General features: G+C 41.1%; 4 protein-coding genes across 5 annotated transcripts in view; 2 read left to right on the forward strand and 2 right to left on the reverse strand.

Annotated features, from left to right (window-relative positions):
• Positions 1-286: 286 nt before the first annotated feature.
• The window catches only part of qin, a 77356-nt gene continuing 61777 nt past the window's right edge, over positions 287-15865 (forward strand). For both annotated transcript variants that reach the window (XM_064696526.1, XM_064696527.1), the window contains exons 1-3: positions 287-521; positions 1611-2227; positions 3072-3152. In XM_064696526.1, the coding sequence (XP_064552596.1) occupies positions 392-521; positions 1611-2227; positions 3072-3152 (828 nt within the window). In that variant the 5' untranslated portion in view covers positions 287-391. The remainder of the gene's footprint in view (positions 522-1610; positions 2228-3071; positions 3153-15865) is intronic.
• Positions 3178-11013, reverse strand: LOC135438447 (putative uncharacterized protein DDB_G0291608). Its single transcript, XM_064696775.1, has 7 exons — positions 10546-11013; positions 9212-9717; positions 6226-6777; positions 5220-6109; positions 4325-4530; positions 4122-4264; positions 3178-4055 (listed from the first exon to the last, which is right to left on the reverse strand). Exons 1-7 carry the CDS (start codon positions 11011-11013, stop codon positions 3416-3418), a joined length of 3405 nt encoding a protein of 1134 aa, XP_064552845.1. The 3' UTR covers positions 3178-3415.
• On the reverse strand, positions 11398-12798 carry LOC135438452 (testis-specific serine/threonine-protein kinase 1-like). The gene is made up of 2 exons (XM_064696780.1): positions 12639-12798; positions 11398-12565 (listed from the first exon to the last, which is right to left on the reverse strand). Exon 2 carries the CDS (start codon positions 12535-12537, stop codon positions 11587-11589), a length of 951 nt encoding a protein of 316 aa, XP_064552850.1. The 5' UTR covers positions 12538-12565; positions 12639-12798; the 3' UTR covers positions 11398-11586.
• LOC135438453 (testis-specific serine/threonine-protein kinase 1-like) lies at positions 14052-15517 on the forward strand. The gene is made up of 2 exons (XM_064696781.1): positions 14052-14222; positions 14311-15517. Exon 2 carries the CDS (start codon positions 14371-14373, stop codon positions 15271-15273), a length of 903 nt encoding a protein of 300 aa, XP_064552851.1. The 5' UTR covers positions 14052-14222; positions 14311-14370; the 3' UTR covers positions 15274-15517.

Genomic DNA, 15865 nt, shown 5'->3' on the forward strand with positions numbered 1-15865 from the left:
TATTTTTGTTGCTTGTCAAAACAACATGATAAATTGTTATATAATTATTTTTGTGATGCTGATAAATTTACAAAAATAAAGTGCTGAATATATGACTTGGCAATTTAAATAAAAAAAACAATGAATTAACGATTTCATTTGCGAATTTAACTTAATTTTGTACGTTAACAACATACCAGCACTTGTGCAGTCGCTCCTTGAGCAACTGACTCACCAAATGAACCAGTGATCTTCGCGCGCTTACCCAACACTGTAGCCAATCAGTATTGACGCACACTTTTATTTAGCCGGCCAATTTTATATTTTAGTTACTCAGGCATCTTGGAAAAATTACATTTGCGGCCATCTTTTTGTGTTTATTGAATAAAGAAAAACTGTAAAGGCAGCAAAAATGATCACTGACGACAGTGGTGTTAAGTTTTTCGATCGCAAATTTGTGGCAGCCAATTTGCGCAGTCAATTGCGCTGCCCAAAATGTACGCGCGAATATTCGCACAAGCATACCAAAGGAGTGGCAGCAGGTAAAGACTATCGTTAACTGGATTTGCTTAAGCAAATGCCTGGCAATTAAAATTATTAATGAAATCTTGAGACTCCTGTGGGCAAAATGTATGTGTGCATGTGTGTGTGCCTGCGTGCATTCAATTAGATGTGTGTACATAACTTGCAAACCGTTATTTTGTCTGTTTAAATGTGTGCGAAGTTCGCTCAATTTTGCCAATTTTGCTTTTGCGCTGCTTCTAAACAAGGAGAATTTTCTGTACCCTGGCAGAAGATCGATTAATTTAGTGGTTAAATGTGTAGCAGCTTGAATTGGAAAATTTAGTTTAACATTGATTTTGCTAAACGACAGGCAATTGGAATTGTTAATGAAAACTTGAGACTTCTGCGGACAAAGTATGTAGATGTTTGTGTGTGTGTATTCAAATTGGCCTGAGTGCGTAACCAACAAACCGTTATTTTGTATATGTATGTAAGTATGAATGTGTGCGATGCTCGCTCAATTTTGCGTCTTTTACTTTTGCGCTGCTTCTAAACACGGAAGTTTCTATACCCTGGGCCAGTGTTGCCTGAACAGCTGTTTCCCAGCTATATTTGGCTATATTTTCATAGGCTGAAATATAAAACTGTCTGATCTGTTTATTGCCATCTATCTGAAAATAACTACCAGTAACTGTTTATTGCCAATTGGCCTTTTTATTTTTGTTTTATATCAATATATCAGTTGGCAACAATCTAATACCCTGGAAGAAGGTATATTAATTTGGTGCGAAAATATGTAACAAAGCATACATAAGTCATTTACGTGAAGGCTACCATAAGTAAACAAACGCTGTTTTCGGCCTAATGCAGAAATATTCGTTATATTGTGTAAATATTTGTCGTATACTGTTTCCCTAAGAGGATATAAACTTTTTCTCTTTCCTGCTAAGTCTGTAAAATTCAGTTTTTTTTTGTCTTCAAACAAATGATCGATATGTATTCTTGCTTATAATGAGAAGCTAAAATGGCAGCACCTCGCTGGCAACTCAGTTTTGCGGCCAAAAATATATTTGTCCAAGCGTATTTTAACTTTGACTCTAAAAACTGTTCTTTCATGCTTTCAACAGAAAATCATCGACCCTTTTTGCTGCCTTGCGGTCATAATATGTGCGAATTTTGCATTTCGAAGCATCGCCAGCAAATGGACTTTAAATGCGCCGTCTGCTTCAGCTCGGCGCAGCCGACAATATCCGCCAAGGATCCGAATGGCAAATATGTGGGAAACATACGCGACTATTACGAGCTGAACTATCATGTGCTGGGCGAGACAAACAGCCTCGAGTACTATCGCCGCTACTCGGTGGATGCGGTCAACAACTCGCTGGTTTGCCCGTCCAATATGAGCGACATTGTGCTGGAGACCAAGTGCAGCGAGTGCGGGCACTGTGCAGCGGGCGGCGAGTGCAAGCAGTGCAATGCTTTCTATTGCAAACGCTGCTTCGAAACGGTGCATCATCATAGTCGCGTCCTTAAGACGCACGTCTTTCAGCGACTCGTCGATAAGAAGCGCGCCTCCAAGGGCATTCGTGTCGGCAACGACATCTTTCGCATGCCCGTCCAGCTGTTGTGCAGCGCCCACAATGCCCCGGCACATATCTACTGTACCACATGCAAGCGAACCAGCTGCGACTTGTGCGTAACCAGACACCATGGCAATCATATCACGTGCACAGTTGGCGAAATGGTGAGTACACGCACAGGTACAGGTACAGGTTACCCTTCTGAAGGATTATAGTACAGAAATAATATAAGCCCTTTAGTTAGCTGACGGCAATATTCCTCTATAACAACTCAATGCGGCGATAACTCTCCTAACGGACACTGCTATTGGACATTTTCTCTCAAATCATGAATTAGGCCATACCCATACCCCCTCTATAAGGCAGTCCTCTTGACTGCCTAGAACTTTCAGATATTTAGATTTCCACATATGTATATCTTATTTTTTTTTTTATCAATTTTGTGTCATAGAAGTTTGGATATTTTTGCAAGTTAGAAAGACAAATATTTTAGAAAATTCTTATTCAGAAGTTATGATTATATTCCCTCAAGTTAATTGATAGTTACTTCTTAATAACTTGGAGTAATTGCACGGCAATTACAGATCCTAATCATTAATTTATAAATTTTTTATGTGGAATATAAAAACAGCTCTGGAACGGAAGCGTTCTATTTTGACTTCGACTTATAATTAACAAATGGCTATAAATTAGCATACTGACTTTTAAAAGTACTGTGCTACATAAACCTTTGTCTAAGATAATTCTACTTCAAATACACATGCCTTGCGTGTAAGTCCGCATACTATTTGTTTTGTTGCCCAAAAGACTTAATCACTAGGACAACTTATATATCTAGTTAACTGGGTTAATATAAATAAACCCACAAGAGTGAAAAATGGGTGAAAAATTCAAATCCACCCCAACGGACGAATTATAGATGAACATGTAATAGTTAAGTTATGTAGCTTATAAAATGACTTTAATTCCGCATCAATAGAACCAACACTAAATTTGATCTATTTGTAGAATCATCGTTATGTCACCGAGATTCCAACTACAATAAACTCCATAGACGCGGCTCTTATGCAAATCAACAATGCGCGGCTGGTGAGTAAATGTTGATTCCATAATGTTTACTTAATACTTGGGTCTTTATTTTAATTACATGCTATATCTAATTGTTTTTCTATAGGTATAGTATATAGATAGTTATTGTTTCATTTACAGTTTAGCTATTTACAGTAATCGCTCGCTAAGAATAATTTAAAGGCGTCCAAAAATCAACAAACGAACAAGTACAAGAACTCTCATTACAAATATGGCAAGCATTCCCAACCAGGCTTATTGCTCTCTTATTGTTGCTCCCCCCGTCACTTTCTCGCCTGCTCACTGCTCTCCGCCATGCCACTGACAATGGGCATTAGGTGTCCGGTTGTGCCGTCCGTTTTAATCTCAATCACCTCCAGCTTCTCGACGCTTACTTTTGTCGTCTCGAGCTGTTTTTGGCCGGCGGCCGTATTTGTGTCCCGCAAAATTTGCAGCTTGTTCACCTCCTCACTGCTCTCTGGCGTATCGCCATCCAGCTCAGTGTCCGCCTCCAGCTCGGGATCGGCACCTGGCAGTGGCTCCGACTCCGGCTCCAGCTCCAGCTCTGGCTCCGGTGTGGAAGATACCACAATGGGCCTCAGGCCAAGCGTTTGCGTGTCCTGGCCCGTTGTTGTTGTTATGGGCGCTATTATAGTGGTTGGCGCCTGGCCGTATGTGTCGTAGGTGCCGCGCTCCGAGATGTCATCAATCTCATCATCGATGAGCAGATTGCGCTCCGAGCTCTGCTCATAGACCTGAGCATTGATGCCGCTACCGTGCTTCGGTGACGGCTTGTGGTTCTTGGGCAATGCGGGCGTGGAGGCCTCGTCGCGGGCTGCCGGCTTTTCCGCCTGCTGATTGGCCTTGCGCTGCTTATCCAGGCGCATTTTCTCCTCCATTTCCTGGAACTTCATGGCCAGATATCTGAAACGTCAGTTAAAGTGCTTGTTAATATATCGGCTTATAGCTTTTATTTTGGCTAGCATTTACTTATCCACAATGGGTCCATTGTAATCCTCGGGGAATTTAGGATTAAAGGGCAGTATATACTTGTACAGACGCTCATTTAGCACATATAATTGGGAAGTGGTTGAGCACTTCACGTTGAACCACCAATCGCAGGTCAGCGCAATCTAAAAAATGGGGAGTGTGATTATGGTTCAAGATTTGCTTTCCAGATTTTTATTCTTTACCTGACTAAAGATGGTGCCATTGGGGCATAGGAATGAGGCTTTGCCTCCATTGAGATCACAATAGTGCCACACCTGACAATTGGTCTCCGGATCGCCAAAGAAACCCTTGTAACGCTGCTGCGTGCACTCGAAGCTTGTCTTTGGAATTTCCGCGTAGTTGGGATAATCAATGCCGGCACGTCCTGTGCTAGGACCCGGATGTTTATCTGTAAGATAAAAGATTAATAACATAATTGTCAAAATGCAATGCAATAAGTAATGGAAAATATTAGAACAGAACTAAATTCCCTCTTAAATGTGGGAGAAGGGTTAATTTCTAATTTTCGACTAATTTCCGTAAAATTCACGTTCATGTGTGAAAAATGGCTGACAATACAATATTCAATCGATCAAATTATTTGTAAGAAGTTACGCTTACAAAAGTGAAAAAAGGGTGTAAAACTGTTTATTTTTTTTTTATTGAATATCAATTTATATTATTTCAAAAATTTTAATACATCGATTGAAATTTTTATGGAAAATAGGTCTACAACTATTGTTTTAAATTGATTTTGTTTGCGCAGTCTAGAACATCTTTTCAAATATTTTAAGACATTTTCTTCAAATTTTAGGAAATCCGTGACCTTTTGTGGAAATGTGGTGAAAGAAAAATAGCTGCAAAACTTTTTGGTTATACCTATTTATCGGCTCGGTTTAAAAAATTATGACATTTTCTTAAGATTTCTGGCAATTCGACAAAAAATATGGAAAATGGGCGAATTTGCAAATTTGCGAACGGCTTTAAATCTACACAAGCATTGACATTACCGAAACAGATAGTTTGCATTTTAAAAGAAACAGTTGATCCTTAATACTAGTCTCCTTTAAGACTCCTAGATAGTGGAAAGTAACTCACTTGGTCCGCTCAGCTGCAGCAGATCCGCATCGACATTGCCCGCCACTTTTGCCGGCGTGTGCTGCTGCTCCTCTTCGCTGCCCGTGTTGTAATCATAGTCGGGACTGTTGCTGTTGCTGCTGCTGTGTTTCGTCTCATGATGCTGGGGAGGGTTGGGTACAATTGTTTGGGTCTGCTTCAGATTTTGCAGGATGCGTATGAGCGTCTTGATGGAGTTGTCTATGTTATCGGGTGTGAGGGTTTGCGGCAGGTGGTTGCTCGCCTGCAGCTTATGCAGAATCTCTGCCAGCGAGGAGGTGCGTATATCGGGCAGCTGATCGGCATCATCCGGCGTGGCGAACACCTGACTTGGTCGTGCCGAAGCAGGCGGACGCTCTGGCGTGTATTTGGGGATAGGTTTGAGCTTAACAGGCGGCGCTTGGGGCGACTCGCTGTGGACAGATGGTGGCGGCGGCGACGGCCGCGGCTTACTGGTCACATAGACATACTTGGGCGTAATCTTGACCGTCTCGCTGGGAGTGGGCGGACTTATATAGACGGGCCGCCGGGTGGCCTGGTAGTTGTGCACAGGCGTCACCGGTTGCAGTCGCAACGTGGGCTGATGTTTGTATAGCACAGGTGCACGGGTGGGTTGTAAATCAGGCAATCGGGGTGGCTGCGAATGCTCCGTGTAGGGCGCTGAGGTGGTTACCAAAATGTAGGCGTGCTGTGGCGCATGCGAGGGTGCGACTTGAGAGTGTTCCTGATGCGACAGCTGTTGCTGCTGCTGCTGCTGCTGCTGCTGCTGCTGCTGCTGTTGTTGCTGCTGCTGTTGTTGCTGCTGCTCCTCGTCTAGAGACTGACGCGGTCCATCGATGAGGTAATCGATGAAGTGGGGCGGCGCGGGTGAGCTGTGTTACAAAGAGAGGGGTAATAAGTGAGAGAAGGCTAATAAAAGTTGGACTGAGAAAAAGCAAATCCAAGCATATGTTCAGGCATTCGAATGGCTCCTTGTGTTTGGACTTACCCGAGCAGCGAGTCCTTTGGCTGCTCATGCAGTTGACCCATGAGGGCGCGCAATGGAATATGCAGCACCTGTTGCTGCTGCGCTGTCTGTGCTGCCTCCGGGCGCACGAAAAGCCCATTGTAATTGTGTAACTGACTGTGGTGGGATGGTGATAATGGTGGTGCAGGTGGTGCTGCAGTTGGCGTATGTGGGTGACTGTGTGGATGTTTGCCAGCTTTCGTATTGCTTTGCGCCAGCTGTTGTTGTTGTTGTTGTTGATGATGTTGATGATGATGGTGTAGCAAGCGCTCCTGCTGTTGCTGCTGCCGTTGCTGCTTCATGCGCTGTTGCAAGTAGAGCACGTACTTCTCCTGCGGCGTCAGCTGCTGTGGCTGCTGCTGCTGCTGATCCGGCGACATGTTGAAGTAACTCTCGTATTTGCTCACGTGTCCATATGCCGGCGACTTTTGGTGTACTATCAATGCGGTTTTTGTGGATTTCGATGAAGTGGCTGATGTGGTGGCAGAGGCTGATGACACAACGGCTGGCTCATTGTACACGCTATAGCCAATGCTGCGGGACACATGCAAAAGCGTATGAGTTGTGTGTACAGTGAAAGCTCTACTAAGGGACAGCTCCCTTGGGCGGATAACTACTTCAGCCGGCCAATATTAATTAAACTTGATAATAATATAACATAATATAATAATATTGTTTCCTGTTCCTATCACAGCTAGTGGGCTATAAGCGGTAAGTGTCCGCTCCCAGGCAGCTTTCACTGTATTCATGTTGGGTTGCATGGTGCGTTTGAGGGGTTGTAAAAACAGCTGCTGACCTGTAGCATGCATATATACATATTTTGTATTGACCAGCTTGCCTGCGGTTGTTTATGACATGATTTTGCAATTTGTGAAAATTACGAGATGAAGGAGGCGCTCATCAATGCACGACCAGAGCATTGAGTGCATTCAGAGCACACGCCCACTGTATGCCCCTTTGGCGGCGCCTCGTGGGGTACAGCAAACAGCTTCTTACGTCACCAGACCGAATGTCGTCAGAGACATTAAAAGAGATGGTGGAGGCACAGTGACTGAGACAGAAGCAGAAGCAGAAGCAGAGGTTGAGGCAATGCATTAAATGCAATTGAATTCTATGCCCAAGGGCATTGCATGCAACCTGTGCAACGTGTGCTGTGCCGTGTTTCTGTCGCTGCGGCGACAACGGCAGCTCGGTGCTGCACAAACGTTCTCTATACTACCTTTAATTTTCTATTTTACTTATTTAAAATGTCACAACTATTTCATGTATTTCAATTTTTGTAAACAATGGCATTTTAGCATAGCCAACGACAGACTTGACAATATAGATTTGCATATGATTTTAATTACGTATATGGAAAATGAACATATTTCCGAATCTCTACAAAAACGACATAATTAAAGACAACTCTGGCCTTACATTCTTCAAAATATCTTTACAATAGTTATCATAAAACACACTAGCTTTACATTCGTAAAAATAAATATCTTAACGATAGATATCCTAAATTCTAGTTCATGAAAAATCGAATATTGCAAACCGTTTCGAAAGCGAACTGTACTAGGTTCTAAGCAAACTTCATCTCGAAACTGACAAATTCAAGATTTGAACAAATGAGAATCTCTTTACATTTGAATCTTTTTATAAGCTTCGTATTTGGTATTATATTCGTAAACCGAACTTTTATCACGAAGAAAGCAAACATCTCCGACCCGACCAGGTAAATAATTTAATCAAGCTATATTGATGAAACTTAAGAAAGATCTGTATTTTTGTTGTAAATAGTACACATATAAGAATCGGCTGAATCGGAACACTATCAACTTATTTTATATATACCAAAGAATCAATCTCGATCTTGTTTAATACAGACGCTCAAAGAAATAAAGAAAGTGTTTCAAGTTATAGAAATAAAGAAAAGCAAAAAATAAGAGAATGTAGAAATATTCCGTATGGGACAATTTTGATTTCAGTCTGCAGGAGTATTTAAAATTCTTTTCTTTCTTTATTTATTTATTTCTACCTTTTGTTTTTTATACCCCCTCGCAAAGGGGATTATAGTTTTGTCTGGAAATGTGTAACATATAGAAGGAGTTATCTCCGACCTCATAAAGCATATATATTCTTGATCAGTTTCAACAGCCGAGTCGATATAGCTATGTCCGTCTGTCTGTTTCTATGCGAGCTAATCTCTCAGTTTAAAGCTATCGTCATGAAACTTTGCATAGGTCCGTCTCTCTGTTGCAGACAGTACATATGGTATGTCGGAACCGGCCGGATCGCATCACTATATCATATAGCTGCTATAAGAACGATCGATCGAAAATAAAGTTCTTGTATGACAACATATTCTGTTTTCCAAGATATTTTGATCAAACTCAGCATTTACGATCTTCACTACGCCGACATATCTGCAAACCTGCTAAATATTCGCAAGGGAATTAAATCTTTGGAGTTCCGAAAATAACCTTACTTTCTCGTTTAATACTTAAACATTTGTGATTTGAATAGTCCATCAAAAATTATCTATATAAGCGTTTAAATGTTGATTATTGAAACAATTGAAAAAGGTATCAAATGTGAGTTTAGTTGAGAGTTTAAATATAGGGTATACAAGATTCGACCTGTTTAGTCTAAGTACATAAATATGCTTTCGAATTGTTGACGAAACGTGGATGCAACATTTTTAATTTGTTTGCAACATGCAATTGCACATGCAACAACAATCATTATATGATGTCGATGGGTGGCGATAGGCGTGTGTGTATGTGTGTGGGAAACTGGCAGAAACAATTCTATCGGCAGAGCGCTGCTAATAGTAGCAAAATGTCTATGCTAGATATGTATCTGACATATGCAGAGATACAAATACCAGCAAGTATCTGACAGATACACGCAAAGAATGTGTCTGCATTTTGTAGGGTAGCGTATTTGCAGCGTATTCGTATGTCATACAAAAAAATCTTACCTCGGCGTCGCATGCACCGCCTCCTCCGGCTGCGACTCCTCCCCCGATGACTGCGAATCCGGCGAGGCGGCAACTCCGGCTGCTGAGGGCACATCTCCTGCATAATCCGTAACAATTTGTGTTTGATGCGAATGTTTATGGTAGACAATTTCCGATGGCGACTGCTTTTTGTTGTAATTGATTGTATTGCCATTATGCAGCTCATTGTTGTCGTTGTTGTTGTTGTTGTTGCTGTTGCTGTTCGGCTTGCTCAGCGGCGTATAAATAATGGGTATAAAGTGTCCCGGCAGCGTATTCTGCGCTGTAAACGGCGTTAAATTGACTTTTGATTGTTTGCCACGCTGCCGCGGAAACTGCAGCTGTAGCTGCGGAGGCGGTGGCAGCAACTCGTACTGCTGCTGCAGTGGCTCCGGCTGCTGCTGATGTTGCTGTAGTTGTTGCTGGTGATGGGGGTGCTCTTGCTGCTCCTGCTGTGGCAGCGGCGGAAAATGCTGCACCGTCTTGTGCTGTTTATATATATTATGATTTTCACGATTATATTTGACTTTATTTATGCTCTGCAATTTTTTCGTTATACCCTGAACCCATGGAAAATGTGTAAAAAGGGTAGAATGATTGTGTGCAAATGTAGGTAACTGGCAATATTTGGCAGCTTAAATTGAACTTAAAGTGATTTCAGTTGATCGAAATACTATCTTTTTATAATTTTGTCGCGAAATGTGTAACCCATAGCTGGAGGTATCTCCGACCCCATATTGTGTGTATATCCTTGTTCAGCATCAAAAGCCAAACTGATCTAGAGATCTGTTCATAAGTCTATCTGACTGAGCTAGTATGAGGTCTTAATAGGACGAGTATTCCCCGCATAGATCAAGTATCTTTCAGTTTAATTTATTAATTTGGTTGTTTTTATGAACTTGATATAAGTCGTTACTGAAATTCTATTTTTTTAGTTGATGTCGGTGGGTACAAGAGCTGGAGATACCACCTCCTATAGTATACACAAATCCAGAACATTTGAGTTTTTGGAAACGTTTCTCCTTTCCCATTTGATAGAAACCTATTTTAAAAGACAATTCCTTGTAATTCGGTATATAAACATTTTTGTATGCCATAGTAAGCCCTGACAATTTCATTAAGATCGGACAAAAGAACCGAAGTTAATTAAGACCGTATTTCCCATAGTTGTGGAGAATTAAGAAAAAGGAGCAAGGTCGCTGTGTAAATTGTATTTTTATGAAGCGAGAATGAATTGTAAAGGTAGCTAGGTTCCAGGGTATCTGCCAATCGGGCCTTTCCGACTGGTGCAAACTAACTTTTTATTTTTTACTTGCCTTGTGCGTTGGACTCAATGGCTTGTAGGCAATAAATGTGGCGCCCGGCGTTGGCGTCTCCTTGCCGTGCACAGGTGACAGCGGTGGCAACGGGCCATGCTGCACCGCCAGCGTATGATACACGTCCGCTGCGCCCGACTGATAATGCGGCGTCTGATGATGCGGCTGCTGTGGATGCGTCTGTGGCATGTAGGCAACGGGCACCGGAATGCGACTGGGTGCTGCGGCAGCGGCGGCGGGCGGCAGCAGCTGTGAGCCACCGGCGGCTGAGGCATGCTTGACAGCATATTGCTGATTGATGGGCAGCTCGGGTGCGGGCAAATAGAAGGCCATATAGGGTATCAAGCGACGATTACGCTCCGAGGCGCTTAGCTCGGCGTCTGCAATGACACCGCTGTGGTTGTGCTTGCCACCGGCCGTGGCATGAGGCAGCGGCAACAGGCAGGCAACTGTAAAAAGATTTGACATTTTATTAGCCTTACATAAATCTAATTGAATTGGCAAATTCATCTAATGAAAGTGACAAATACGATTGGTAAATGCTCTATAATCAGAATATCGTAGCCGTGACTAAAAGTCTTTTTGTGGAGCATTCAACCGATTCTTCCTATAGATAAGATTTGGCTCGTATATAAACAGCATAATTTACCTAGTAATTGCTAAGGTTTGGTGTCAAGATATTATATTTTATACCAGAATTAAATTTTCGACTGTATGGCAGCTATGTATATGATATAGGAGACCGATCCGTTGGTTCTGAGAGACTAATTCGCCAAGAATTAGACAGACGAACGGATAGATAATCTATATCAATACTTTATCCATCAAAAAATAATTTATACACATACAATCTTTAAATAAATATATAGCTTCGTTTTTTTATTTTTTAAATTTTTCGATTGCTCTGTAATATTTTGGGTTCAATGCAGTTTCCGGTCATTAAACTTTGCTACTAAAACCTATTAATTTTTTTGAGTGGGGTGTCAATATACAAATTCCGGCAATTATTGTTATACACATTAACGTCGACGACTGTTGCTGTTATTGTATTTGCTGCTGTTGCTGTTGTATTTGATGTTGTTGTTGTTGTTGAATTTGCTGTTGTGATTGCTCCTTCTCCAGCAGCAGCCAGCTGCACTTGAGAATTTCGCGCAGATTCCAGCGTGTCGTTGCATTCGGATCGAGCAGCACAGCAACTGTAGCCTTGGCATGTGGCGTGATGAGGTCATGCAACTTGCGGCGAAACGCGTACTTTCTGGAGCGCTGATCCTCCAGCAATTTGGACAGATTTGCATCATCGAATGGCATCTTTCCATTCAACATAATAAACAAAATAACGCCCAGCGACCAGGCATCGGCCAGTTTCGGATCATAGGGCACTCCGTAGACAACCTCTGGTGCGGCATATGCAGCCGAGCCACAATACGTCTCCGACAACGACTGTCCGCCGCTGCCGTTGGGACAGAAGCAGGCGAAACCAAAATCGGCTAGCTTTATATTGAAATGTTCGGAGAGTAAAATGTTCTCGCACTTGAGATCCCGATGAGCAATATCAAAGCTGTGTAAATACTTCAAGGCGGTGGCCATTTGATAGAACCAGATCTTAGCCTGCTTCTCCTCAATGAAGCCCACTTTCTTGATATGGGTCAATAGATCACCTCGCTCGGCATAGCGCATAAATATGAAGATTTTCGGACCGCGCTGCAAGATGCTGTGAATCTGTATTATATTGGGATGATCCAGTTTCGTCAATATATCCATCTCGCGCGGAAAGAACTTTTCCACAAAGTCAAGGGGCGCTTTCTCCTTGTCGATCACCTTGCAGGCCAAATTGATATTGCGACCATTCTCCTCCGTATAGTTGGCATTTATCACAGTCGCATAGGAGCCCTCGCCGATCTTGCTGCCGATTTTATAGCCCTGCTGGGCCAATGCGTGAATATCAGAGCTGCGCGTGCCCTGAATCTGGGCACTTTCTCCATTGTTGCACATGATTTAATGGTGCCTCTCAATTTACCAACTATATATGGGGATGAGGGTGGGGATGTTGTTTTATGAGGGTATTGGCTATTCGTTGTATGCGTCATATTTACCGTTGCATTGGTTAACTTGACTAAACTGGAATTTGATGGTATATTATATAAAATTAACTAAAATTCCTATTCGAATCCAGAAATTTTGACAAAATAAAAACGTGACAGAACAAAAGCAAATAACGAGCACAAGTTAAATAATATAAGGGTATTTTTGAGCAACTAAGCACTGTTTACTTTGGTAACACGACTTTAATAGAAATTGTAGAAAAAAACAGTTGCAAAGATTTGAAACACTTGCAGATATATGACAAATATACGATATTCAAATTCTTATTTGAGTCACAGAAACTGTATTTTCGACACATTACTGTAAGCTTTATGATACAGTAGTCCGAAGTCATAAAAATATAAAAAAACTTAGTTTTTTAAAAATAGATGGTTTACTCTTGAAAGGAAATGTTTATTTGGGAAATAAACTCTCCCCCGATACTAACATAGTACGTTAGTATATATAGGTATTATGGAAGTCCAGTTTCAATTATTGCAAGCTCACCTTAGCTTAAACTGCAAATATTAATCACACAAGAGCTTCATTCGTGATCGATGGGTGATGCATCTAAAGAGCGAGTCCAACTTTAAAGTGGATCTATGTATCTATGTACTCATATGATATAAAGAACTCTTTTGAAGTTGGACACATACATATGTCCTGCCTGCTGCAAAATAAGGCTCTATGCCATATGTTATCGAAATATGTTATCTATGCCATATGTTATCGCTAGAAAGAAAGATATTTTGTCTATATGCACTTAGCTCGTAGACTTTATCAGGAATATATATATATACATATATATATCGAAGGTGCCTATCTTAATGATGTCACACATTTTAAGCAATTTTGAATATACCTGTATTACCTTGAATTCTTAATCTCAAAATACATTTTACATAAATATTTGAAAATGAATTTGTAGTCGATTGCACATTTTATTCCCGTGGGCTGGGTTTTAAGAATGGTTTTATTATCAGAGTTAAAAGTAGCTAGCACTCGTATGGTTTGTGGCGGTTAAGACGAACAGTTTTATAAATATATATGTATTGATGATCATCTGATAAATTATGTGGAATTTCCATATACGACTACGACCAGAAGTATATACATACATATATATATAATTATATGCGCACATACAAGATCGTATCCATACTTGCGGTAACACAAAGCCTTGGCTACAGGGTACATCCTGTTCTATATATATTTTTTTTAGCATATTTAATTTAATGCTCAAAAAAATGTATGTAAAGTATTTTAAAGATTTTGAAAGGAGTTTTCATTGAAATAATTTGAAATATACGTAGTTTGCTCTAGTTAATCTAATTATTTTGTTTTTTTAAATACTTCAAATTGAAGATATATGTATTTTATTATATGGAAAAAAGTAAAGCATAGTAGACATGGCCAGTTAAAACAAAATTGAATGTAATTGCAGTTTCAGTTTCAGTTATTTTATTATTTGTCTCTGCTCTTTCACAACGTTTGTAATTTCGTCAAAATTTCTGGATTGGAATAGGCAATTTTGTCAACTTTATATTATAGTACCATCAAATTCATAAGTTTAGTGAGGGAAATCCAACACAACGGTAAATATACATATATGCATATGACAACAAGAAGTGATCATCTAACGTCTTAACCAACTATGCCCTCCATCCCACAAAAATAATGCAGTTGGTACACGTAAAGATCATAGGCAGCATATCGATCGATTTAGCTCACTTTCCATAAACCATGACCAATTATGGAGGCAGCCGTCAGCTGAGCACACGCAGCTCCGACATTGACGCCCTGGCCCAGCGTGGCTATAATATTGGCCACAAGATCGGTGAAGGGTCCTATGCGACTGTGATCACCGCCGGCTATGCGGACGAGAGCGGTCATGGTGTCAATCTGGCCTGTAAGATCATCGATAAAGCCAAGGCCCCCACCGACTTTGTGCACAAGTTTTTTCCACGGGAACTGGAGATCTTGACGAAACTGGATCATCCCAATATAATACAGATACACAGCATCTTACAGCGTGGTCCGAAAATCTTCATATTTATGCGTTACGCCGAAAAGGGCGATCTATTGACGCACATCAAGAAGTCGGGTCCGATTGATGAAAAGCAATCAAAGGTCTGGTTCTTTCAGATGGCGAAAGCCCTAAAGTATCTGCACACTCATGACATTGCGCATCGTGATCTTAAGTGCGAGAATATTTTGCTTTCCAAGCGCCTCAATGTCAAATTAGCCGACTTTGGGTTCGCGCGCTATTGTCGAGACGAGACCGGACATCAATTGAAATCGGAGACATATTGCGGCTCGGCCGCATATGCCGCACCGGAGGTTGTCTGTGGAGTGCCATACGATCCAAAGTTGGCCGATGCCTGGTCCCTGGGTGTCATATTGTTTATAATGATGAATGCCAAGATGCCATTCGATGATAGCAACCTGACCAAACTGCTGGAAGATCAACGCGGCAAGAAGTTCGCGTTTCGCCGGAAGCTACAGGATGTCATTTCGCCGCACGCCAAGGCTACAGTGTCTGTCCTGTTGGAGCCAGATGCAGCGACGCGCTGGGATCTGCGGGAAATACTCAATTGCAGCTGGCTGGTCTCTGTGGAGGATCCGCGACCGTCGGCGTCCACTTAAATGAAAGTATGGTCATTATATTTTGAATTGGAAACAGAGCTTCATAAGTATTCATCAGATAGTCAGGTGTGAGCTATTCCATTTCCAACTATGTGTACATATGTGTATATATATGTGTATGTATTATATATATATATATATATATATGTATATGTATCTATATATATTCATAGTTAGTTGAATTGTAAGGTATACCCTACACTACTTACACTAAATGAGGAATAAATTAAAAATTGTCAAGCGTCTTGGTGCCTTTTGCTGCTGCCCCCTGCTTTGTTCAACTTCGATGAACAATTAAAAATACTTCTGCGAAAACCCAACGAAGCCTGACCACCACAGACGCTGTCATAATCGTTCAAGAAAAACTATTATTATATAAAATAGCATTGGGTGAATTTTCAAAATTTTTCCTTATATTGTTTATCGTGCAACATGCGCTTAGTGAGCCGAGACCAGACCTGGGCAAAATCTAGAGATGGTCAAAGTTTTTGCCTTTCAAAATCAATGTATTATGTTTAATTCATTTGTTATGTTGTCTTCCTTTTAGTTAAACTTTCAAAGTGATATATATATATGTGTTGCAATGATTCTT

This window comes from Drosophila montana, unplaced genomic scaffold, assembly GCF_035044405.1.
Source record: "Drosophila montana isolate Dmon_TW-CO22-7 unplaced genomic scaffold, ASM3504440v1 contig_3848_1, whole genome shotgun sequence".
NCBI classification, from domain to species: Eukaryota; Metazoa; Arthropoda; class Insecta; order Diptera; family Drosophilidae; genus Drosophila; species Drosophila montana.

Excerpts from the sequence above, each read along its gene's own strand:
- LOC135438447 (XM_064696775.1), bottom strand. The coding sequence starts at position 11,013 with ATGTCAAATCTTTTTACAGTTGCCTGCCTGTTGCCGCTGCCTCATGCC. Across the intron at positions 6,110-6,225 it reads CCAAAGGACTCGCTGCTCGG|CTCACCCGCGCCGCCCCACT; the intron begins GTAAGTCCAAAC and ends TTTGTAACACAG. Across the intron at positions 4,265-4,324 it reads ATGGCACCATCTTTAGTCAG|ATTGCGCTGACCTGCGATTG; the intron begins GTAAAGAATAAA and ends CCCATTTTTTAG.
- LOC135438452 (XM_064696780.1), bottom strand. The coding sequence starts at position 12,537 with ATGTGCAACAATGGAGAAAGTGCCCAGATTCAGGGCACGCGCAGCTCT.
- LOC135438453 (XM_064696781.1), top strand. The coding sequence starts at position 14,371 with ATGACCAATTATGGAGGCAGCCGTCAGCTGAGCACACGCAGCTCCGAC.